At 43.4% G+C, this 25821-nt stretch overlaps 1 protein-coding gene across 1 annotated transcript; it reads right to left on the bottom strand.

The window, feature by feature from the left end:
• Nucleotides 1-666: 666 nt before the first annotated feature.
• Nucleotides 667-4912, bottom strand: LOC147104579 (immunoglobulin lambda-1 light chain-like). The gene is made up of 3 exons (XM_085962159.1): nucleotides 4807-4912; nucleotides 4334-4684; nucleotides 667-1202 (listed from the first exon to the last, which is right to left on the bottom strand). Exons 1-3 carry the CDS (start codon nucleotides 4853-4855, stop codon nucleotides 874-876), a joined length of 729 nt encoding a protein of 242 aa, XP_085818285.1. The 5' UTR covers nucleotides 4856-4912; the 3' UTR covers nucleotides 667-873.
• Between the last annotated feature and the right edge of the window lie 20909 nt (nucleotides 4913-25821).

Here is a 25821-nt window from a genome sequence, read left to right as displayed (position 1 = left end):
GAGGGAGACTTGAGTACGTGAGATGCTGGAGTTACTACCATGTGAGAACAGACAGTAATTTCAATACAATTTATACACAGATGGGCAGTCAGCTGACACTTCTATAAATGTAAGTTGCTTCTTGCTTTCTTTGAAGGCTTCAACCACCATTGAAATATTTCAACTTTCTGCTTTTTGAGCTAATCCCACCATTAAATTAAATTACAAAACTATTTCTAACTCAATCTGGGAAGATCGGTCACATAGTAGGAATTTTCATTATTGTGATTAATAGGATTGTTAACACTAGATCACAAATTACGTAAGTGTTGACATAGACTCCAATTGTACTCTCACTGTGTATACATTTATGTCTAGATTTTCTAAATGCTGCTTTAATCCAAGTTTTCAATAAATCAAAAGCGTTAAATGCAAACTCAGTGTTAACGAAAAAAAATTGACGTTAAATGTGTGAAGAAGGTGAGGACTAAATTATTTCGATGTTCGATTTCTGCTTCTGCTCGCTATTTACTGAAATGTAATAACGATTATACATCAAGTCAAATTGGATGCAAAAGATGGGGTCATGAGTGCAATGCGTTTACAAAGCTATTATTGTTATCATTGGCTTTCAGTGCTAAATTGAATCGTTTATCCCCAACACTCACTCACAAAACACATTGCATAACACATGTATATCATTCTTTATTAAACAAATGTTTCTGCGTCACAATTACAAGTTTAAAGGTTTCTGCCACAATGTGAATAGATTTAAATCACTATTTTAGGTCAGGCGCATGAAAATAGAAAGAAATGCATTGTCAATGACTAACCCCGAATTCGAGCATAAAGGCTATGAATAACAGTTTGCGCCGAGTGGGCGGGTTTTCTCTTTCACTCGCACCCTGATCTCTTGATGCTTTGCGTGAGTTGAGACCCGAGAGACTCATGTGTAACCCCACAGGTGTACACTTCGTGTGAGTTCCACTCGGTGGCGGACAGGGTCAGATAACTGCTCACACTGTACGTCTGGTCGGTGTCCCGTACGGTCCGAGTTGTCTGGACACCAGTGTCCGTGATCTGGCCGTCTACGCTCCACGAAACTTCCACCGAACCCGGAAAAAAGTTATTCACCAAACACACCAGGGTCGCCGCCTTTGCTGCAGAGATCTGATCGGACGCTGGCGGGAGAAGCGACACCGAAGGGCTGGACGACTCTCTGGCTGTAATGAAAAGGATTGTGTTTATTAAAAGATACTGCAATCGTGTAATATATACCACACACATGTACAACAACAACAACAGCCACTTGTATTTATATAGCGCCTGTAACGTGTAAAACGTCCCAAAGCGCTTCACAGGAGCCTTATAAGACAAACATTTGACACCAAGGCATATGAAAAGAAATAAGGGCAGATGACCAATAGCTTGGTCGAAGCTGCAAGTTTTAAGGAGGCCAGCCAGGGGTGTGTTGGAACAGTCAAGTCTAGAGGTAACAAAGGCTTGGATGTGGGTTTCAGCAGCAGATGAGCTGAGGCAGGTGCGGAGACGGGCGATGTCACGGAGCTGGAAATAGGTCGTCTTAGTTATGCTGTGGCTATGTAGTCGGAAGCTCATTTCAGGGTCAAATATGGCACCAAGACTGTGATCAGTCTACTTCAGCGACAGACGGATGTTAGGGAAAGGGATGGATTCAGTGCCTTGGGAACGAAGTTCGTGGCGAGGGCCAAAGACAATGGCTTGGATCATCCCAATATTTAATTGGAGAAAATTTCTGCTCATCCTGTACTGGATATCGAAACATTGCAGCTGATTTTCTGGCTATGATTAGATAGACCAGGCAAGTGCAGTCCCACCCAGATGGACGATGGTGGAGAGGCATTGGAGGAGGATGGGGTGGTCAATCGTGTCAAAGGCTACAGCCAGGAAGAGAAGGATGAGGAGGGATAGTTTACCTTTGTCACAGTCACAAAAGATGTCATTTGTGACTTTGATGAGAGCCATTTCGGTATTGTGGCAGGGGCAGAAATTGTGTTGGAGGGATTCAAACATGGAGTTCTGGAAAAGATGGGCACGGATTTCGGAGGCGACAACATGTTCAAGGACTTTGGAGAAGAAAGGGAGGTTGGAGATGGGGCAGTGGTAAACAAGGACGGAGGGGTCAAGAGCTGATGTTTTTAGGAGTAATGAAACTCCTTGCTCAGTGGTTGCACTCTCGGTCTCTGAGTCAGAAGGTTGTGATCTCAAGCCCCACGCCAAAGACTTGAGCAGAAAATGTAGGCTGACACTCCAGTACAGTAATGAGGGAGTGCTGCATTGGTAGAGGTGCAGTCTTTAAGATGAGACGTAAAACTGTCGTTAGGCAGCCATCTCAGGTGGCTGTAAAAGATCCCATAGCACTTTTTGAAGAAGAGCAGGGGAGTTCTCTCTGATGACCTAGGCAATATTATTCCTCAACCAACATCAGTAAAACAGATTATCTGGTCATTATCACATTTCAAATTGTGGGACTTTGCTGTGCCCAAATCGGCTGCCACAGTTCCAAATTACAGCAGTGACTACACTGCAAAAGTACTTCATTTGCCGTAAAGCATTTCCCTGAGGTCATGAGAGGCGCTAGATGAAGGCAAGTTCTTTATTTCATTTTCTTCCTAATTCACAGCAATGTACTCTAAAACTAAACACGTCGTTTGACTCGAATGACCAGACCCTTTCCCGTCAATTGGACGTCTTTCTGTGGAACAAACCGAAAATCTCTATTCCCAGTATCAAACTGGGTAAAACCTCTCTTTACAAAGGGATTTACTATTTCATTACATTTACTACACCGAGGAAATATTCTCACATAGGGAGCAAATTAATGTTTAATTTCTGAAGAATAATAATCGTTAAATATTGACTAACATGTTGTAAAATAACTCGAGGAGGATGTTCACATACGGAGCAGTAAAATGTTTGCTACCTTGAAGAATATTAAATTAACAAAATGTAAATCTGGAAAAATATCCTTTACACCGCTTCTGCCAATGGTCCCGCAAGATATTCGGGGGGAAATTCAGTTTAAATCCTATCCCTTTGTGTTTATCATGCTAAGATTTGCATACAGACCTGTAACTTTTGGTTGAAATCAAAACCATTTTGTGACACCGAATCTAAAGGCAGAAAATAGATGTTTCCAACAGTATTCTAGTTAATGGGCGTTAATCCAGCCTCTCTATATCAGGTATTGCATGTACCTGTGCATAATTGCACTCAAATTATATATAAATTCGCAAACGTAAAATCTCAGCAGACAATTATATATCGAAATATTAACTGGTAAAAAAACAACAGAAAGTTGCCGACTTCAGATTAACGTATCGAAGAGTTTTCTCTCTGAGCTTAAGATGTAATGAAATCACAAACCTCTGTTTACAACAGAAATTCGTTGCACATAGCGAACCTTACAGGGAGAGAAATAGTATCTGTTATCGAAAGTATGTCTTGAGCTCGGTGTTATTTTGGGATATTGGACAAGCTCCTGGTGATTATTACCCTCCTCATACGAAATTAACATCCGTTAAAATTTCTCAGTGCACCAGAAATTAAGGGAGGCTTTCTCTCTCTCTCGCTCACTCTATATATCTGCCCCTGTCTATTTCTCTGTGTCTTTATCTCTGTCTCCAACTGTCTATCTAACTCTCCGGTTGTCTCTTTGACTCGTTCTGTTTTTGCATATTTGCTATTTGTGCGACAGTTTTAATGATCTCTTTAAATACCGATTTTTACAATCTATGAATTGCTTCTTGATGTGCCTCAATAATTCCGAGACTCGAAGTTAGCAGAACTAAAACAAGGCTTTTATTAACTTAGAACGTAACACGTAAGCGAGAGAGATGTCGTCCTTCTGGAGATTGAGGCCAGACTGAACTAGCTTACAAAGGGGGCCAGGTATGGGCGGAGCCCTACACACAGCACATTCCAGCACATTCCAGTATACAATACAGCACATTCCAGTACACAATACAATGAGGTCTGGGGGAAGGGAAATGACACTGAAACCGATCTCAGTCACAGGCAGTGATGAATGGAAATATTTCATCACACTTCTATTGTTCACTATCTCAGCTCCAAGTGTAAAACTAATCATAGAATAAACCTCACTGTTTCCTTTATGGTTTCAAAATGTGATTGTTTTATGTTGCTAATAAACCAATCACCGGTTCAACCTTGGTTGTAAGCTACAGCACCAATTGTTTCATCTACCTCATATTATATTAATAATCCAAATGAGAATGCATTTGACTATTTGTTGCATGAAAGAAAAAAAAGAAAATCTCCATTGTACAGAACCAATCCAGTAAAAGTTACTTACTCAGAACAGTCAACTTGGTGCCTCCACCGAAGTAAAATACGCCAGAGCTCCACCAACCACAATAATAATCGGCGTCGTCCTCGGGTTGAACCCCGCTGATGGTTAAATATGCGGCGTTTGTTGACGATTGACTCCTTCCAGAGAATCGATCAGGAATCCCGGAACCCTTAACCTCACGGTTAAGATCATGATAGAGTAGAAATCGAGGAGCATTCCCGGGTTTCTGCTGGTACCATCCTATGTCATCGTTTCCCAAACTACCCCCAGACACGCTGCAACTTATTTTCACCGTTCCTTGCGGCGCGATGGATAACGATTGCGGTTGAGTTAATGTAATCTGCGCGTTGGAACCTATAAAAGGATGGAGCAATATTAGAGGCTGGGCTTCATATGATTAATATCGTCACTTAATATCTCTATACAACAAAGTATTATTCACAATGAAAACAACGAAATGTTTGCTGAATACTTACAGACTGCGCAAATTATCAGCGTTGTGAGGACACGCACCCACTCGCACATCGTGAATTCAGTTAGTCTCAGAAACCTCGGCAGTTTGCAGGCAGAAGATATTAATGATTACCGGGCTCACCTTGTCTTATCAATGTTATGAATGAGGGCGTATTACCACGTGTTCCTTAATTATGGAAATGACCACTGACGTTACGAATCCCAATTGAGCATCTATGATCAGGCCCCCACGTCACAAGACTTCCAAACTGGAGAAGGGGTCATTAGAAAACAGAATCGAACTATAGTGTGATGCTGCACATCACTCGCATGACTTACTGATAAGTACAGTAACGTGTTGAAATTTATAATTGTGTAAACAGCATAAAGAAGTCATCATTTTTGACAAATTCACTAAGGTATATGTTTTTAATCTTTCATTTTACGCCTGTCAGATGTACGCATTAGGAAGCAACTTTAATCGATATTTGCGTCCCTGTAAAGGCAGTGCTGTTCTAACTGTGCAATGTATAACTACAATCTTCATACTCTTAGGGAGCCTTCCGTAGAAATTCAGCTACAACTCTACAAAGTATAGCTTGATGATATATAATCTTTAAAATGAATTAACTTCTTATGAATAACTCCAAGATGTTAGCACACTGCGGTTTATTTGAGCCTTCTCTACCAAGTCCACTTACGCGAGAACATCTTAAAGTGAAAGCTTTAATCTAATTTATACCACATATTGACAATTGTTTTCTCAATACAAACATCAGATAATTTAGCAGGAAAAATATATATTTTGACACTGACGTTATTTTTCTTTTAAATATTCTAATAATTGGCTTATTTTTGAGATTGTTATACTTTGTGAGATTTGAAATTATATCGAAATGAAATAATTCCTATTAGGATGGAGAAATGGGCAGATACACGGCCAAGTGTGAAGTTAATCATTTATGTAGGAAGAATAAGGAGACGCAATAGAAACCAAATGGTACAAATTTAAAGCGGGTGCAGGAACAGAGAGAGCTGGGGATGGATTTATACAAGTCTTTGAAGGTGACGGAACAAGTTTGAAAGGCTATTAAAAAGGCATACGGGATCATTTGCTTCAAAAATAGAAGCACAGAGTACAAAAGCAAGTGAGTATAAAACACTAGTTAGACCCCAGCTGGAATATTGTGGCCAATTCTGGGCACCACACTTTAGGAAAAATATCAAGGCCTTAGAGTAGATGCAGTGGAGACTTAATAGAATGGCGCAGGGGATGAAAGACGTCAATTACGTGGAGAGACTTGAGAAACCGGTGTTGTCCTCCTTAGAGCAGAGAAGGTTAAGCGGGATTTGAAAGAACTGTTCAAAGTCATGAAGGGTTTTTATACAGTAATTAAGGAGAAACTGTTTACAGTGGCAGAAGGGTCGGTAACCAGAGGACTCAAATTTAAAGTAATTGGCAAAAGAACCAGAGGTGACATGAGAAAAAAAATCACCTAGCAAGCTGTTATAATCTGGAATGCACTGACTCAAAGGTGGTGGAAGCAGATTCAATGGTAACTTTCAAGATGGAATTGGACAAAAATGAAGTGGGAATATGTGCAGTGCTATGGCCTCCTTCTTTGCTGTATCATTCTGTAATCGTCTAAAACCACTGGCTTCTTTACATAACGGCTTCATTCAACTCATTCGAGTCCCCTGGTTACAGAATTGTCACACAAGTACCTTTGCATTTATTGGTTGATTCACGCTTAAGGCGGAAGATTCCATGCCAATCAACCGACTGAAAGCAAAAAAAAGCATTATGCAGTTCACACTGCCGCTTCTTCTTATTAGCACCTATTCACATCTTTACAGTTTATTACAATATTCATATCACAAATATATCTGAATCTGCAGAGAATTGCACATTGAAAATGCAGATTTAAGGTATACGTTTGTTGCAGCAGGATTAAAATTAATTATAATAATGTACACATCCTGTGAATATTTGCCAGATTTAGACCCTATGGTATTTTGCTTGTACGTCATTTTGTTATACAAAAAGTATCAGCAGTTACAACTATGTCCACCGACCATTAATAAAGCAGGACCTCACATGGGTATTCTCCATTCCAAACTTTATATGAGGCATGAGGGGTTCATGGGTCTTTTATTATCACCTGTCAATTATCCTATGAACACCAGAAACTACAGTTACAATTGCCGTTCGGTCAACAATTGGATGAGGATGAATTAGAAAATCGCTTTTACCTTTAATTTATCGTAAATTGGGTAACTAATCAATATGGGTAGTACGTTTCAGGTTTTCCTTTCAGCCAATTTTACACAGAAAGGATTCAATATCTAAAGCCAAGTGTAGCCATACAAGTTTAAAGAAAGAGGGATGGTAATCGATATGGTAATATCTAGTCTTTAAGATTGCATGCCCCAAAAATCATAGACACAAACAGTTCTTTAGCCTATATTTGCAATCAATACAAACCTCACACCCACTGTGTTGGGAAATCTGGATATGGCCATCGCTGGCAAGGCTAGCATTTATTGTCAAGCAACAACAACTTGCAATTATATAGCGCCTTTAACGTAGTTAAACGTCAAAAGCCGCTTCACAAGAGCTTTATGAAACAGGATTTGACACCTAGCCACATAAGGAGAAATTAGGACAACTGACCAAAAGCTTGGTCAAAGACGTAGGTTTTAAAGGAGAAGAGAGAGGTAGGGAGGGGGAGAGGTTTCGGGAGGGAATTCCAGAGCTTGAGGCCTAGGCAGCTAAAGGTACGGCCGCCAATATTCGAGCGATTAAAATCTAGAGGATGAGCAAGAGGCCAGAATTTAAGGAGGGAATTCCAGAACTTAGCGTCTCGGGAGCTGGAGGCATGGCTGGCAGTGGTGGGGCGATGGAAATCGTGGATGCACAAGAGGCCGAATTGGGAAGTGCAGAGATCTCGGATGATTGTCGGGCTGGAGGGGTTACAGAGATTGGGAGGGGTTAGGCCATGGAGGGATTTGGAAACTAGAATCAGAATTTTAAAATAGAGGCATTGCCACACCGGGAGCCAATGTAAGTCAACAAGCACGTAAATGGGACTTCGTGCAAGTTGGGATATGAGCAGCAGATTTTCTGAGGTGCTCAAATATATGGATGGTGGAAGATGGGAGGCCCACCAGAAGAGCATTGGAATAGTCAAGTAGAGTGGTAACAAAGGCAAGGATGACAGTTTAGCAGCAGAGGAACTGAGGTGAGGTGGAGTCAGGCAATGTTACGGAGGTGGAAGTGGGCGGTTTTGGTGCTGGAGTGGATATGTGGTCATCTCACGGTCAACGGATACAGCAAGGTTGCGAATGGTCTGCTTTAGCCTCAGACAGTTGCCAGCGAGAGTGCTGGAGTCGGTGGCTAGTGAATGGCGTTTGTGGCGGGGATAGAAGACAATCTTTTGTGTCTTCCCAATTTTTAGTTGGAGGAAATTTCTGTTCCTCCACTATTAGATGTCGGACAAGCAGTGTGATAATATAGAGACAGTTGAGGGGTCGAGAGCGCTGGTGGTGAGTTAGAGCTGGCTATCGTCACTGTACATGTGGAACCTGACATTGGCCCATATTTTCCTACGGGTGTGCACGAGCTGTGTACACACCCTTAAAATCCTCTTGACAGATCGCACGCCTGCCCTGGAGAAGGGCTTCTGCGGGTGGAGTGTTCCGCTTTCTGTAGAACCTCCGCCCGCTGAAATCTCTTAAAAACCTTATGGATAGTAAAAGCTTTATCCAGCAAAAGAGTTTGTAAAAGTTTTAAAAAACAATTTCACGCATTTATAATGTAAAAATACTTTTAAAAAAAGGTACGTTTATTTTTAGCCCCATAAAAAACTTGAATTATTTTTTCAAAAAATTAAATTTTTGTTCAAAATATTTAAATTACTGTAATTTTAACTCATTTTAATAACGTGATTATGTTTTTAACTTATTTAATGTAGTGTATTTTTTCAGTGATCCCCAGTTATACTTTTGACAGGGCTACCTGTCAAAAGTATGAAGGGGGATTCCCTTCTCCCATTGACTCGCCTGGCCCACGTGATCCCAGGGACGCTTGCGAATTGCCTGTACTCCTGGGATCCCTGGGCCTTGGCGTGTGCACAGCACGAGAGGCCCAGGAGCGGAAGAGGCCAGACCTCGGGAGCCCTCAGGTAAGGGCATAGATTTTATCCCGATAGGATGCTTCCTAAAGGAAATTATGGGCCAATTTTTGTATGATGTTGCCAAGGGGCAGCATGTAGATGAGAAATTGTAGGGAGCCAAGCATAGACCTTTGGGGGACTCCAGAGGTAACGGTGCAGGACCAGGAAAAGAAGCCATTGCAGGTGATTCTCTGGCTACGAATTGAAAGATAAGAATGGAACCAGGCGAGGGCAGCTCGACGATGAAGGAGAGGCATTGGAGGAGGATGGTGTGGTCAATCATATCATAAACTGCAGAAAGACCGAGAACAATGAGGGGGGACAGGTTAACATGATCACAATCATATAGGCAGTAATTTATGACTTTCATAAGGTTCTGTTTTAGCACGGAGGCGGTGCGGAAAACTGATTGGAGGGATTCAAACATACATAATTGGGAAATATGGGCACAGATTTTCGAGGTGAAAAGAGAGATGGGAGATGGTAGTTTCGAGGGACAGAGTAGTCAAGGGTGAGTTTTTTTTCGAAGTGAGGGGATTTGACGGCAGATTTGAAGGGGAGGAGGACAGTACCTGAGGAGAGGAAACGTTTAACAATATTTAGCTCACATGGGGGCCAGAAAGGGAAGTTTGATAGGAATAGAGACCAGGCAGCAGGGGGTGGGTCTCATGGTCCAGATGAACTATGACAGGGCATAGAATGAAAGGTTACAGCACAGAAGGAAGCCTTTCGGCCCGTCGAGCCCATGCCAGGTCTCTACAAGAGCACTTTAGCTAGTCCCACTCCCCTGCCCTTTCCTTGTACCACTGCAAATTTTATTCCTTCAGGTATTTATGCAATTCCCTTTTGAAAGCCACGATTGAGTCTGCCTCCACCACCCTCTCAGGCAGTGCATTCCAGATCATAATCATTCATTGTGTAACAAAGATTTTCCTCATGTCGCTTTTGGTTCTTCTGCCAATCACCTTAAATCTGTGTCCTCTGGTTCCTGACTCTTTCACCAATGGGAACAGTTTCTTTCTATCTACTCTCTCGGAACCACGCATGATTTTGAACGAATCTCCTCTCAACCTTCTCTGTTCTAGGAAGAACAACCTCAGCTTCTCCAGTCTATCCACATAACTGATGTCCCTCATCCCTGGAATTTTCTTGTATATCTTTTCTGCATCGTCTCCAAGCCTTTCACATCCTTCCTAAAGTGTGTTGCCCAGAATTTGACACAATACCCCAGTTGAGGCCGAGCCAGTGTTTTAGAAAGGTTCAACATAACTTCCTTGCTTTTGTACTCTGTGACTCTATTTATGAAGCCCAGGATCCCGAATGCTTTTTTACTGCTTTCTCAACCTGCCTTGCCAATTTTCACGATTTGTGCACATATACTCCCAGGTCTCTCTGTTCATGCAGCCCCTTTAGAATTGTACCCTTTAGTTTATATTGCCTCTCCTCATTCTTCCTAACAGAATGCATCACTTCGCACTTTTCTGCGCTAAATTTCCTCTGGCACATGTCTGCACACTCCACCAACATGTCTATGTCCTCCTCAAGACTTTCACTATGCTCCTCACTGTTCACTATACTTCCAAGTTTTGTGTCATCTGCAAATTTTGAAATTGTGCCTTGTACATCCAATTCAATGTCATTAATATATGTCAAAAAAAGCGGTGGTCCTAGCACCGACCCCCGGGGAACACCACTGTCTACCTCCCGCCATCCGATATACAATCGTTCACCACTACTCTCTGTTTCCTGTCACTTGGAAAATTTTGTATCCATGCTGCCACTGTCCCTTGTATTCCATGGCCTTCAACTTTTCTGGCAAACTTATTATGTGGCACTTTATCAGACGTCTTTTGGAAGTTCATGTACACCACATCAACCGCATTGCCCTCATCAACCCTCTGTTACTGCATCAAAAATCTCAAACAAGTTAGTTAAACACGATTTGCCTTTAACAAATCTGTGCTGGCTTTCCTTAATGAATCTACCCTTGTCCAAGTGACTGTTAATTTTGTCCCTGATTATCATTTCTAAAAGCTTCCCCACTACGAGGTTAAACTGACTGGCCTGCAATTGCTCGGTTTATCCTTGCACCCTTTTTGAAAAGGTGTCATATTTGCAATTCTCCACTCCTCTGGCACCACTCCCGTATCGAAGAAGGATTGGAAGATTATCGCCAGTCCCTCTACAATTTCCATTTTTACTTCCCTCAGCATCCCAGGGTGCATCCCATCCGGTCCTGGTGACCCGTCTGCTTTAAGTACAGCCAGCCTTTCAAGTGCCACGTCTTTATCAATTTTTATCCTATCCAGTATCTCTTCCTGTCCTTTTCCATAGCAAACCTAAACGTTATGATACTATGATCACTGCTCCCTAAATGTTCCCCTACTGACATTGCTCCACTTGACCCACCTCATGCCCAGAACCAGTTCCAGCAATGCCTCCTTCCGCATTGGGCCGGAAACGTACTGATCAAAAAAGTGCTCCTGAACACACTTCAGAAATTCGTCCCCTTCGCTGCCCTTTACACTATTACTATCCCTGTCTATATTAGGACAGTTGAAGTCTCCCATTGTCTCTACTCTATAGTTCTTACACCTCTCTGATATCTCCCTGCAAATTTGCTCCTCTATATCTTTCCCACTAGTTGGTGGCCTATAGAATACACCTAGTAGTGTAATGGCACCTCTATTTTTTCTTAACTCTAACCAAATAGATGCTGTCCTTGACCACTCCAGGATATCCACTCTCTCCAGTGCTGGACTATTTTCCTTAATCAATACTGCCACATCCTTTCTTTCCATGCAGGAGGATAGGAGAGCAACCAGTAAAATATGCGAGTTCAGGGGTAAGACAGGGCGGAACGTCAGGGGAAGTTTGGCCCGGTGGGCTAGGGGAAAGCAGGGAAGCATCAGAGGCATCTGAATGAATGTTCTCAGTCTTAGTCACGTAGAAGTCCATGAGCTCCTCGCTCTTGTCGTTGAAGATGAAGGTGGGGAAGGCAGAGGAGTGTGGTTTAAGACGGCACGTGGAGTGTAGGATGGGGCAATTGTTGTTGCTGCTCATAAGGAGGCAGCAAAAAGTGCCTCGATGGGCTCTTCAGAGGGTGCCAAGAGAGGCATAGATAATGGCCCAGAAATTCGGGTCAGAGGCTTCCTACGGGTGCAAGCCCCCGACCTACACTTACATTGCGTGCCAGCCGTTGAACTGTGGGCCCGTGTGGGATTCCAATCCTGGTCCTGCTCCAACTGCCGGCGCGCAGTGCTTGCGTATCCCAGGGGCGCAGTTAGTTCGAAGTGTCCCCTGGGATCACGTGGGCCATGGAGAGCCAATGGTAGCAGGGAGATGCCCATTCATAAAATTGACAGGAAGAGCTGTCAAACCATAAATACTATAAGCCCCAAAACATCACTAAAACTTCAAATACATTTAAAAAAAATCACATTTTAAAAATAAACTATAAGTTATATAAAATAACTAATTTAAACAATAATTTAAATTTTTGAAAAAATTAATTACACTTTCTAACCGAGCTAAAAATAAACTTACCTTTATTTACAGTATTTAAAAATAATGAACCTGTGGAAAAATTGGTTTAATTTTATTTAATTCACCACTTACCTTGTTAAAAGCAGGCCTTGCACCTGCTTTTTATATGTGTAACTCCTGGAGACTTACCCTCCCGGAAAAACCTGGAAAAAAAACGTAAGTTCAATGCACACGCACTGCCTCTCCGGTGTACGCGTTCCACCACTGAACCCCTTCTTTCAAGGGAATGGAAGTTTCGGCTTCCCATGCATGCGCAGTGCATGCAGGAAACCGGCACTTCCATTGGGCCTACAGGCGAGTACCCTGTACTCACCCGTGGAGACCCGAATTTCTGGGCCATTACCTGTAGGCTTATCTAAAAGTGTGTCAAGCCTCTGATGTCAGCAGGAGAGTAACAAGTTCGTGGAGTCCTGAAGGGTTGGGTAGGCATTTGGGAGGACAGAGTATCCGAGAAGGGAGGAATTAAGGAAGGCACAATGACAGGAGAAAGGGGCCAAAGAGGTGTAACGAGAAAAGAAGAAATAAGGGGAGACAAAAGGTGAAATAAAAGTGATGGGCTCGAGACCGGAGCAGCAGCCCGTCCACAAAAGGCAGGACAACTCCAATGCAGCCAATTACCAGCCCAACAGTCTACTCTCAATCATCAGCAAAGTGGTGGAAGGTTTCATCGACTGTGCTATCCAGCGCCATTTACTCACCAATGACCTGCTCACCGATTCTCAGTATGGTTCCACCAGGACCACTCTGCTCCCGACCTCAGTACAGCCTTGGTACAAATATGGGCAAAAGACCTGAGTTTCAGAGGCGAGGTTCGAGTGACTGCCCTTGACATCAAGACATCATTTGAGCAAGTGTGGCATCAAGGAGTCCTAGTAAAATTGAAGTCAATGGGAATCAGGGGGAATGTTGTCCACTGGCTGGAGTCATATCTAGCACAAAGGAAGATGGTTGTGGTTGTTGGAGGCCAATCACCACAGTCCCAAGAAATCACTGCAGGAGTTTCTCAGGGCAGTTTCCTAGGCCCAATCATCTTCAGCTGCTTCATCAATGACCTTCCTTCCATCATAAAATCAGACGTGGGGATGTTTGTGGATTGCACAGTGTTCAGTTCCATTCACAACTCCTCAGATAATGAAGTAGTCCATGCCCACATTCAACAAGACCTGGACGACATTCAGGCTAGGGCTGATAAGTGGCAAGTAACATTCGTGCCACACAAGTGCCAGGCAATTACTATCTCCAGCAAGAGAACGTCTAACCACCGCCCTTTGACATTCAACGGGATTACCATCACTGAATCCCCCACCATCAATATCCTGGGGTTCACCCTTGACCAGAAACGTAAATGGACCAGTCAAATAAATATTGTAGCTATATCAGCAGGTCAGAGGCTAGGAATTCTGCGACGAGTGTCCCACCTCCTGACTCCCCAAAGCCTTTCCACCATCTACAAGGCACAAGTCAGGAGTGTGATGGAATACTCTCCACTTGCCTAGATGAGTGCAGCTCCAACAACACTCAAGCAGCTCGACACCATCCAGAACAAAGCAGCCCATTTGATTGGAACCCAATTCACCACCTAAAGCATTCAATCCCTCCACCACCGCCACACCATGTCTACTGTGTGTACTATCTACAAGATGCACTGCAGCAACTTCCCAAGGCTTCTTTGACAGCACCTCCCAAACCCACGACATCTACCACCTAGAAGGGCAAGGGCAGCAGACGCATAGGAGCAGCACGTCCTCCAAGTTCTCCTCCAAGTTAAACACCATCCAGATGTGGAAGTTGCTCCATCGTCACTGTGTCAATATCCTGGAACTCCCTCCCTAACAGCACGGTGGGAGTGCCTTGACCACACGGACTGCAGTGATTCAGGAAGGCGGTTCACCAGCACCTTCTCAAGGGCAATTAGCAATGTGCAATAAATGCTGGCCTTGCCAGCGACGCCCACATCGCAGGAACAAATAAAGTAAATTGGAGTCTAAAAGGACGCAGCATCAATTAGGCTGTTTATATCGTTCATCCATATTTAATCCCTAGAGTCAGAGTTGCTGCTTTTAAGAGGGGTCAGATAACTGAATGTTGCACTGAATATAATAAAAAAGAAAGTTTTTACACTTCTAAAAAACACCTTCCACAACCCCGGAAATGTTAAAGTACTTCACAGGCATAAAGTACTTTAGAAATATAATCAATAAAGTAGGGAAATACTGCAGCCAAGCTGCACACAATAAGGCCCCACTAACTGCAATGAAAGAAATAATCTCTTTTTCGTCCTGTTGGTTGAAGAATAAAGGTTCGCCCGGACACCAGGAAAATCGCCCTAAGCTTCTTCAAGAAGTGTCCCGTGAGAGGGCAGATGGGCCATCAGTTTGACCCCATCCAAAAGACTAAACCTCTGACAATACAGCACCCTCTTGGTACTGCACTGAGGCGTTTGAACCCACAACCTCCCAGTTCAGAGGTCAGAATCCTACAACTGAACCAAGGTTGACACTATGGGGTAGATCTTGCAATAGTGCAATAGTGTAAAAAGGGGCAATAGCAAATCGGCATCCAGTTTTAGGTCACTCAAGACTTTTATTTCAATTGAAGTTAATTGAAATAAAAATCAGGAGAGATGCAAAATGGTCGGCCGACTCGCTATTGCTCGAATTACCCGAGTCTTTATACGTTCCTCCCTGTATTAAGGCCATAAAACAATGATTAGTGAGGTGAACACAGACAATAAGGGCGTGAGTTAAGGTGGTGCCGTATTATTAAGATGATGAAAGACAGCTTGCATTAAGTGTTATTCCCCCGGCATGTGAGTGGTAGAATTTGGCGATAGGAACGCCAAATTACCTGGAATTTTAGGAAGATCGGAATAAATGTCAGAAAGTAAATGATCTCCACAAAGTGAGTAATGTTTCAGCGAGAGTGTATTCCTTTTTTTTGTGATTGCTTTCAATAACAGGTCATTTCGTCATTTTACTGAGCCATTTTATAGGAGCAAGTCAAATGCCCTGTGAACACAGTGGGAGTGTGTGCTGGATTATTTTATTTCCTTACAGCCTCAATGGACTTGGTCTCCACAATGACTGTGCGGTGGTCACTGCTACAAAATGCTGTCATGGAGAGATGCACCTGCGACAGGCAAATTGGTGAGGACGAGGTCAAGTAGGTTTTTCCCTCCTGTTGGTTCTCTCACCACCTGACGCAGGCCCAGACTGGCAGTTATGTTCTTCAGGACTCGACCAGCTCGGTCAGTAGTGGTGCTACCAAGCCACTCTTTGTGATGGACATTGAAGTCTCCCAGAAGTACATTCTGTGCCCTTGCTACTCTCAGTGCTTCTTCCAAGTGGTGTTTAACATGGAGGAGTACTAATTCATCAGCGGAGGGAGGGCGGTACGTAGTAATCAGCAGGTTTCCTTGCCCATGCTTGACCTGAAGCCATGAGACTTCATGCGGTCCGGGGTCAATTTTGAGGACTCCCAGGGCCACTCCTTCCCGAATGTAAACAACTGTTGCTTGACCAGTCTGTGGCACAGATCTCCCAATTTTGGCACAAGTCCCCAGATGTTGGTGAGGAGGTCTTTGCAGCGTCGACTGGGCTGGTTGTCCTGTTGCCGTGTCCGTAGCTGGTGCCGAGGTCAATGCCGGGTGGTCTGTCCACTTTCATTCTTATTATGTTTCTTAGCGGTTAATTATAACTGAGTGACTTGCTAGGCCATTACAGAGGGCAGCTAAGAGTCAACTGCATTGCGGGCTCCATGCGTACCAGGCAGCTAAGTATCCTTTGCTGCTTGGTGCGCTCGTCTCATTAAGAAAAATGCATTTCACTGACTGGATTTCACTTGTTGTACTTGGTTATGTGACAAATAACATTGAAATTAAATTGAATTGAATTGGAGTCACATATAGGCCAGACCAGGTAAAGATGGCAGATTTCTTTCCGTAAAGGACATTAGTGAACCAGATGGATTTTTACGACAATCCGATAGTTTTATGGTTAACATTACTGATACTAACTTTTTATTCCAGATTTATTTAATTAACTTAATCTAAATTCCCCAGCTGCCATCTCTGGATCATTAGTCCAGGCCTTTGAATTATTAACCCAGTGACATTACCACTATGCTACCATTCCCCTCCGCGAAAGATCATAATAGAGGAGATCACTGATACCTTGGAAACCCCCGATCGAATCTGTGTAGGATTTTGTCGAAATCGGTCGAGACACTCACGGCAAGAACTGGATGGATAGATGTATAAAGTTGGATTGGAAAGATTGCTTTGTGGTGGCTTTTATTGCAGCATTGTGGCCAAGAGGAAGCTGTGTTGGTCAGTAACAGAGGGAAGGTAAGGTGTGTCACGAATTTTGAGAAGTGAATTGGGGTTGTGGTCACTGGTACCACAGGCAGATGATTCCATCTCAGTTATCCCGGCCAGAAAGGGGCTATCTGAGTTGCATCTTTCCTTTTGCTTCCTCCTCTTCTGCTTCCTCCTCTTCTGCTTCCTCTTCTTCTGTTTCTTCCTGTTCTGCATCTTCCGCTTCCCTCTGTGAGCGCATGCTATAAATCTGAAATGGCATCATAAAATGCTGAAAATACTCAGCAGGTCAGACAGCTTCTTGAACTGAGACGTGAACTCTGTTTCTCTCCACGAATGTTGCAAGACCTGCTGAGTATTTGCAGCATTTGCTATCTTCTCAGAGGCCTCACTTTACCACCCGAGGCCTTGCAAGCATCCAGTAGCACGCCCTACGCACTTAAAAAAACATTTAACATCTATTGCAGCAAGCCACTACTTCAGAAAAATCAAAAAACCCCAGTCGAAAAGCTTAAATGCAAACATACCGGAAAGATGTGTGCGTCCTTTTAAGAGTGTTAGTCTGCTTGCATGTTGTGTTTCCCTGGTTTGCTTAGCACCCAGCGATGTACTCAGTGCTAGGATCGAAGTTCACTGTGGTGACATTAAGTCGATGTTGCACACCGACAGCTGTCACTACACCACCATTTTTCATTGCAGGGTGATAAATCTTAACGGCAGTGCTACCGGGCCCACGAAAATGCAGGATGCTTTGGGATTCGCCATCATCTGGTGGAAGAGTGGCTGCCGTTACTTTCTCAACGTTACGCCATGCTGACAGGTGTCGTTAACCACCCGAATTTCAATGCTGCAGAGTCTAAACCGGGATGTATAAATTAGAATATCTAGTTCATTGTAAAATAAAGTACGGAATGCAAAATAAAAAAGGGAAAGAAAGATGGGATTTAGGGAGAGAGAAATAATAGATACAGAAAGAAAAAGTATTGGCCTGCAATTTGTAGTGGGTAGTAACAGTAAATGAATGGCATTCGCTGTTATTACCCCTTTGGAACTGAACACAAATTCAGGATTAGTGCCTGTGCATTCTAATGTGGAAATCCTGAAGTTGCGGTCAACTATTCACTGCTCCAACACCCTGCTCCCCCTCCCCCCCCCCCGCCCCCACTATAGGCAGCAATAAGTGAAACTGATGAAAACTTGGGCTTTTCCATGGTAATATTAATTCCATTAATAATGGGAAACAGGGAAATGGCAGAGACATTGAACAAATATTTTGTATCGGTCTTCACGGTAGAAGACACGAAAAGCATTCCAATAATAATTGATAATCATGGGGCTATGGGGAGGGAGGAACTTAAAACAATGACTATCACTAGAGAAAAAGAATTGGCAAACTAATGGGAATAAATGTTGACAAGTCCACTGGAACTGATGGCCTACATCCTAGAGTCTTAAAAGCAGTGGCTGCAGAGAGAGTGGATGCGTTGGTTGTAATCTGCTGAAATTCTCTGGATTCTGGAGAGGTCCCAGCGGATTGGAAGTCCGCAACTGTAATGCCCCTATTCAAGAAAGGAGGAAGGCAAAAAGCAGGAAAGTATAGGCCAGTTAGCCTATCATCTGTCACTTGGAAAATGCTGGAATCCATTATTAAGGGTGTAATAGCAGGACATTTAGAAAATCAGATTACAATCAAGCAGAGTCAACATAGTTTATGAAAGGGAAATCGTGTTTGACAAATTTACTAGAGTTCTTTGAGGATGTAACGAGCAGCGTGGAGAAAGGGGAACCAGTAGATGTAGTGTATTTGGATTTCCAGAAACCATTTGATAAGGTGCCACATAAAAGGTTACTGCCCAAGATAAGAGCTCAGGGGTTGGGGTAATATTTTACCACGGATAGAGAATTGGCTAACTAACAGAAAATAAAGAGTCGGGATAAGTGGGTCATCTTCCGGTTGGCAAACTGTAACTAGTGGGGTGCAACAGGGATCAAGCCTCAGCTATTTACAATCTATATTAATGACTTTGAAGAAGGGACTGTGTGTACCGACACCAAATTTGCTGATGATACAAAGATAGGTGGGACAGCAAGTTGTGAAGAGGACACAAAGGGGGGAATTTTGCCGGCATTTGGTGGGTGGGTTTGGAGGTGGGACTGCTGGCAAAATTACAAAGATTGACAGCGGATCCCGAACCCACTGCCAATCTGCCGCCATACAATCTTCCCAAGTGTCAGGTTGACGATTTGCACAGGGACCCAACACCTAGCAGCGGAAAGAGGATTATAGGCACTTAACTGCCTGTTAACAGGTAGTTAACAGGCAGTTAAGAGGCTTTTTTCAATTTTGCCAGGTCGACTGCGGGCTTCCCGACGACCAGACACCACGCCAGGGTAAGTGTAGCGTGCTGTGGGTCTACTGTAATGTTTGTGCATTGATGACAGCTGCAGAAGTGGTGTCAAGGATCCAATGGTACACTGGTGAGTTTCAGAGGTAAGAAAATGTTGGGGAAATCCTTTATAATCCATTTAGACTTTTCTGTAGGTAATAAGGGTTGAAGTGTTTGTGTAGACCCACCTCATTGGGAGAACCTCTCTCACCAGTGACAGATCGTTTCTGTAAACTCACCTGCAGCTGCCTTCTATTTTATCCTAAGGAGGAGTTTCTGGAGAGCCTAGGTGCAAGGGCTCACCTTTTTCCTGTGATTGGCAGTATTTGCAGCACCTCAGTGCTGTCAATCACTGAAAAATCACCTTTCAAAAAGAATGAGCATGTCCCCTCTAAGAAAACTGGCAGATGACGTGTCATCAACTGACGTCATCTGATACTGGCTTTTTCTGAATTGGCCGGCAAGCCCGCAGCGCGGGCTTAACAAGGCCAATTGACGTAAAATTATGTTGGTGCGTCCGGCATCATTGGGGGTGGGATCGGAACCCACAAGTCAGCTGACCCGCTCCCAACTCACACTGAAAGGTAAGATCACATCCAAAAGAGTCTGCAAAGGGATGTAGATAGGTTAAGTGAGTGGGCAAAAATTTGGCAAATGGAGTAAAATGTGGGAAAATGTGAGGTTATCCACTTTGGTAAGAAAAATAAGAAAGCAAATTCTTTTTTCAGTGGAGAGAGACTTCAGAATGCTGCGGTACAGAGGTATCTGGGGGTCCTCGTACATGAAATACAAAGAATTAGCATGCAGGTAGGAAGGCAAATGGAATGTTGGCCTTTATTGCAAGGGGCTGGTATATAAAAGTAGGGAAGTATTGCTACAACGGTACAGGATGCTGGTGAGACCACACCTGGAATGCTGCGTGCAGATTTGGCCTCCTTATTTAAGGAGGGATATACTTGCACTGGATGCAGTTCAGAGAAGGTTCACTAGGTTAATTCCTGAGATGAAGGGGTTGTCTTATGAAGAAAGGTTGAGCAGGTTGGGCCTATACTCATTGGGGTTTAGAAGAATGAGCAGGGGTCTTCTTGAAACATATACGTTTCCGCGGGGGCTTGACAGGGTAGATGCAGGGAGGATGTATTCCCTCGTGGGGGAATCTAGTACCAGTGGGAAAGTGCAGCAGCTTCACGCCTTCACATGGATTCCAATGCCGAGTTTTTCGGCGAGGTACAGTTGTAGCAAAGCTTGAGGAGAAGCAGGGCATATTGGACAGCAACTGCCGGATTTCCACTTTTAATTGTGTTTTTGCGGAATCCAGAAGTTGCTGTCCAGTTTATTCCATAATCGCGGTGAGCGCTGTTAGCCTCACTGTTATTCTTAACACAAAATCCGGGCCATTGCATATACGCTGGAATAAAGCATAGAATGTTACAATGTTACACGCAGCAGAACAGGACACACTCTGTTGATTGCAAGGCACATCGAGTTTGATCACCTTGTTCATGTTAATCAGGTTGCATCTCAATGTCTTATGTACTATGTTATGATTGATCCCTTTGTACATTAACATATTTTCTTCTTGCATTATAGCTTCTTTTATAACTGTAATACAACATATGTACGTTGAACCAAAGCTTACTCTAGTCTTGGAGTAACAAAGACCAATCTAATATAAGTTTCTCACAAGTGGCAGGTGTAAGAGGCCAGATTTAGGATCAGAGCAGCATAGGAACAAAGTAGGTCATTCAGCCCCTCCAGTCTGTTCTGTCATTCAGTGAGACCATGTCTGATCTGTAGCTTAACTCCATCCCCCTGCCTTGGCTCAATATCCTGTTACACCCTTGTCTAGCAAAAATCTATCGAACACCAATTTCAAATTATTAATTGCGCTAGCACCTAATGCTTTTTGTTCGCGAGAGTTTTACAGTTCTGGTACCTTTGCGTGAAGAATTCTGTCCTAACTTCTCTCCTGAATGGCCTGGGTCTGTTTTTTAAAGGTATGTCCCCTTGTCTTGGACTCCCTCACAGGTGAAAAACTTTTTCTCTACCTACCGTATCAATTCCTTTCAAAATCTTAGAAACCACATTCAAATCACCCCTGAACCTTTTATTTTCCAGGGAATACAAGCCTAATGTATGCAATCTCTCCTCATAATCTAAACCTTGCAGCCCTGATAACATTCTGGAGAACACGTGCTCCAACCTTCCATGACCAAAATTTACAGGGCTACGGGGAATGGGTGGGGGAATGGGATTAGCTGAAGTGCTCTTGCAGAGAGCTGGCACCGGCTCACCACAGAGCTTCCTTCTGTGCTGTAACCATTCTATGATTCTATGATAACCGTCCTAAGGTGTGGTGCCCCGAACTGTCTACTACTTTAGATCCTTCCTAAAATTTCTCTAAGTGCAAAATCTCTCTGTCCTTAATTATAGAGTCAAATAACTTCTCCACAATAGATGTTAGACTAACATGTCTTTAATTTCCCGATTTCTCGCTCATATTTCTTAAATAATGGAGTTACATTTGCATTTTTTCAATCTAAAGTGACAATTCCGGAATCGAGAGAGCTTTGGACGATTCTGGCTAAAGCATCTGCAATTTCCTCACCTTCTTCCTTTGAAATGTTTGGGTGGAAAATATCAGGACCTGTAATTTGTCAGTCTTTTGTGCTCTTATTTTTTCTAATACTGTTTCTTTGCTTACGTTAACTTTAGTGAGCTCCAATCCTCGATTCATTATTAGTTTCCCTTAATGCCATTAATATTATTCTCTTCTAGTATGGTGAGGACAAGTCACCCATTTCCTTATTTTCATTTGATATATTATCCTCGTCTGTTTTAAAGGGCCCACAGTGCCCTTGCCTTGACTACCCTTATTTTCTAATATAATTGTAAAATCATTTTGTGTTAATCTTGATATCCCTCACAAGTTTCCTTTTGCATTCCTTTCTGCAGCTGTTACTATCTTTTTTGTATTTATTTGCTATTCCTTACATCTGTCCTAAATCCCCTGAATTTCACAATTCTTTGCACTTTTATATGCTCTTTTCCACAGTTTTATGTTATCTCTCACCTGTTTTGCGACCATAGCTGTTCTTTTTGGTCAGTGGAGCTCCTTCCCCCTTGGACAATATATTGGAACTGTATTAAGCTAAATTCATTGTGGAACGCTTCCCACTGTTGATCTGTAGTTTGAGCCAATAACAGTTTTGAACAGTTTGCTGTCGTCAATGGCTGTCTCATCCCATAAAAGTTAGCCCTCCCCAAATCTAAAATCTGAGTAATTGTGTTAAGTTTCCCCTTCTCAAACCTAACATTGAATTCGATCATATTATGATCACTGTTAGATAAGTGTTCCCTTGCTGTTAGATTATTAACTAATTCTGGTTCATTACTCATTCCTAAATCTAGTATGGCCTGCTTGCTCAACGTTACCCTTTCATACCTGCATCTCCCACAAAGCAACTTCACCTTCAGTAGACCTCAGAACAATGACAATTATTATGAAGTGTTTCATGTGCAGCTGAACATTCTCAAAATGCCATCACTTAACCATGAAACTATCGGATTGTCATAAAAACCCATCTGGTTCACGAATGTCCTTTATGGAAGGAAATCTGCCGTCCTTACCTGGTCTGGCCTATATGTGACTCCAGACCCACAGCAATGTGGTTGACTCTTAACTGCCCTCTGAAATGGCCTAGCAAGCCACTCAGTTGTAACTAACTGCTACGAAACATTATGTGCTGTATATTCCGATACCTACGGGTGTGTACACGCTGTGTACGCATCCGTAGGGACATCAGAAATGCGGTTTCAGGCATGCACAGTGCATGCGCTGAAAACTGGTGTTTCCGATCTGTCAAGAATGCTCTTGACAAATCAGATGCCTGCCCTAGAAAAGGGCCTCCACGGGCAAAGAGTTCCGCTTTGTGGAGATACTCCACCCACAGAAAACCCTTAGAATTCTTACACCTGGTAAAAGCAGGCGTAAGGCAAGCTTTTACCAGGATAAGAGTAGAAAGCATTTTTTAAAACATTTTTTCACTCCTTTATCATTTAAAAATTCTTTTTAAAAAGGTAAGTTTATTTTTAGCCCCATAAAGAACCTAAATTATTTTTTTAGAAAATTAAATTTTTGTTTAAAATATTTAATTTATTGTAATTTCAACTAATTTTAAAAAGGTGATTAAAAAATTTTTTTTTTTTAAGTTTTACTATGTTTTTGGGGTGATCTCCATTGATATATTTCACAGGTCTATCTGTCAAGTGTATGACTGATTGCCCTCTCGTGGCGTGATTTTGGACATTTTACTACATTAAAGGAGCGAAATAAATGCAAATTGTTATTGTTATCTTGTGTTATGTTATTGTTGAGGAGTATTTTAAACCAACGCTAGACACAAGGTTTTCAGATCGATAGTCAAGTTGTCTTTATTTCACCGGCGGGGAGACAATCTCTACTGGCGTGCCAGGAGACTTCTTCAAATTGTTACAGCAAACACTACATTTTAATACATTAAATACACATGGCAGGCTCCTGCACAATTCATTCCTGCAACCTGATTGGACCTTGGCCCGCATGCACCTTCACAGGTTGGATTACATGCCCTAAGGTAAATATGTGTAAGCTGCCTCCTCAATCATTCACTCAAACTGCTGAACACTGATTAAAAGATAACTTGGAATACGACCCAGATAATAAAACTGTTAAGGGCAGTTGAAATGCTAGACGTCCTGGGCTCGAGTTTCCAAGCCCCGAGGAGGCGTATTTGGAGGGGGAGTTGTGGGAAAATTGCAGAATCGGGGGGCAGGAACCCATCCCGCCCCCAACTCGCCTCCGTGCCAATGTCCCAGGAGGCGGGTACCCGACCTGTGCTGGGAGCCGCCTCCCCGAGGCGGGAAGGGGATTAGTGCCAATTAACTGCCTGTTAACAGAAAGTTACTCAGCAGTTTTTGACTAATCCCTATTTTTAGCCCTGAAGTGTGGGCTGTCCAACTGCTCTGAACCACGCCAAGTTAGTGAGGCAAACCGTCGGCCTGCAGGGGTCGGAGGGGTCGACATGTCCGTTGTGCAGGTGAGTGATGGGTGCATGTTTGCAGAGGTAAGTGTGTGAGGTAAGTGTAAAGTGTTTTAATAAGTTTTACTTACCTTTACTTTCTCCTGCAGGCTTCCTTCCACCAGTCCTCGGGAGTCCCTCAGCTCACCGGCATAGAAAGCAGAACTGTCAAAAGCTGCAGCCTTTGCTTTCTGGCCTGGAGAGCTCTCTAACTGCGTCTGAGTAGAAGGACTCAAGTTATAAGACAGATTGTCAGTGTTTGACAGCTTCACAGAGCAGTCAAACGCTGATTTTTCATCTGTAAAAAGCTCTTGACAGATGAAATGTCAATCGCTGACGTCACCAGTCTCCAGGTGTCCCTTAATTGGCCTGCTGAGCCCGCTGGGCGGGCTTAACAAGGTCAATCAAGGGAAAATAGCGTGGGTTGGCCAGAAGTCGATGCAGACGGGACGACAACCCAAAAACTGCGAGTCCCGCCTCCAAAAGCTCCCCATTGACAAAATCGAGCCCCCTGTCTCCACTAAATTGTTTCAAAGGTCAGTCATCTTGACCACACCTTATCGATGTGGTCTTTCATGTAAGCCACTGTCTTTCGTACACCATTCTGTGAAATGCAAACGAGGTCATTTTATCTCTTTCCCCACTTCAGTTATGTTATATTTCGTTTCTAGCCATTTGTGGCCACTGACTTTATCTGCAGCATGAGGGGGTTGGTCGAGAGCAGCATGAGCCCAATCAACCACATCTGCAGTAAGTGTCTGCAACTCGAGGAACATCACCTCAGAGTTGTTGAGCTGGAGTCCCAGGTACAGACATTCCGATGCATCAGGGAGGGGAGGAAGATACCTGAACATTTTGACCCGCTTAGGTTCGGTAGTGATTTTGATTTGGTTAGTGGTCAACAGGAGGATGTGACTGCGAGTTAGGCAGGTAATGGGACCTCAGATGCAGTGGGGAGGGGTGGGGACTCAGCCTTTGCCCTTGTCCAACAGGGACGAGGTACTTGCTACTGGTGTGGATGAGAACAAAGACTGCAGGGAGGATGGTCAATTGACCACGGCACAATGCTACAGGAAGCTATTCAATTAGGGGGAGCGAAAAGGAACGTGGTAGTCGATAGTATATTCAGGGGGACAGATACTGTTCTCTGCAGCCATGACCGGGAGTCTCGAAGGCTTTGTTGCCTGTCTGGTGCCAGGGTTCATGTCAACTCCTCGCAGCTGGAGAACAACTTGGAGCAGGAGGGGAGAATCCTGAACTAGGAATGAGGTTCTGCTGAGGGAGTTTGAGGAACAGAACCTCTAAAGTTCTAAGTAATCTCTGGATTACTGCCTGAGCAAATTTGCATAGGGAGAAACAGATGAGAGTTTTAAATGCGTGGGTGACAAGGGGTCCAATTCGTGGGGCAGTGGCACCAGTACTGTGGAAAAAGGGAATAGTTCCGTTGGAACTGACGACAGTTAAACTGGGCTGGGACTAGAGTCCTGACGATTCGAACAACTATGGTGGTAAATAGGGGTTTAAACTTATAAGGGGAAGGAGGGTTTCAGGTAAG

Source organism: Somniosus microcephalus, chromosome 19 (genome assembly GCF_052327205.1).
Source record: "Somniosus microcephalus isolate GS21.2 chromosome 19, FLI_Smic_1.0, whole genome shotgun sequence".
Taxonomy (NCBI): Eukaryota; Metazoa; Chordata; class Chondrichthyes; order Squaliformes; family Somniosidae; genus Somniosus; species Somniosus microcephalus.
Note: the sequence above shows the minus strand (reverse complement) of the source record. Positions and strands in the feature narration are given on the sequence as shown.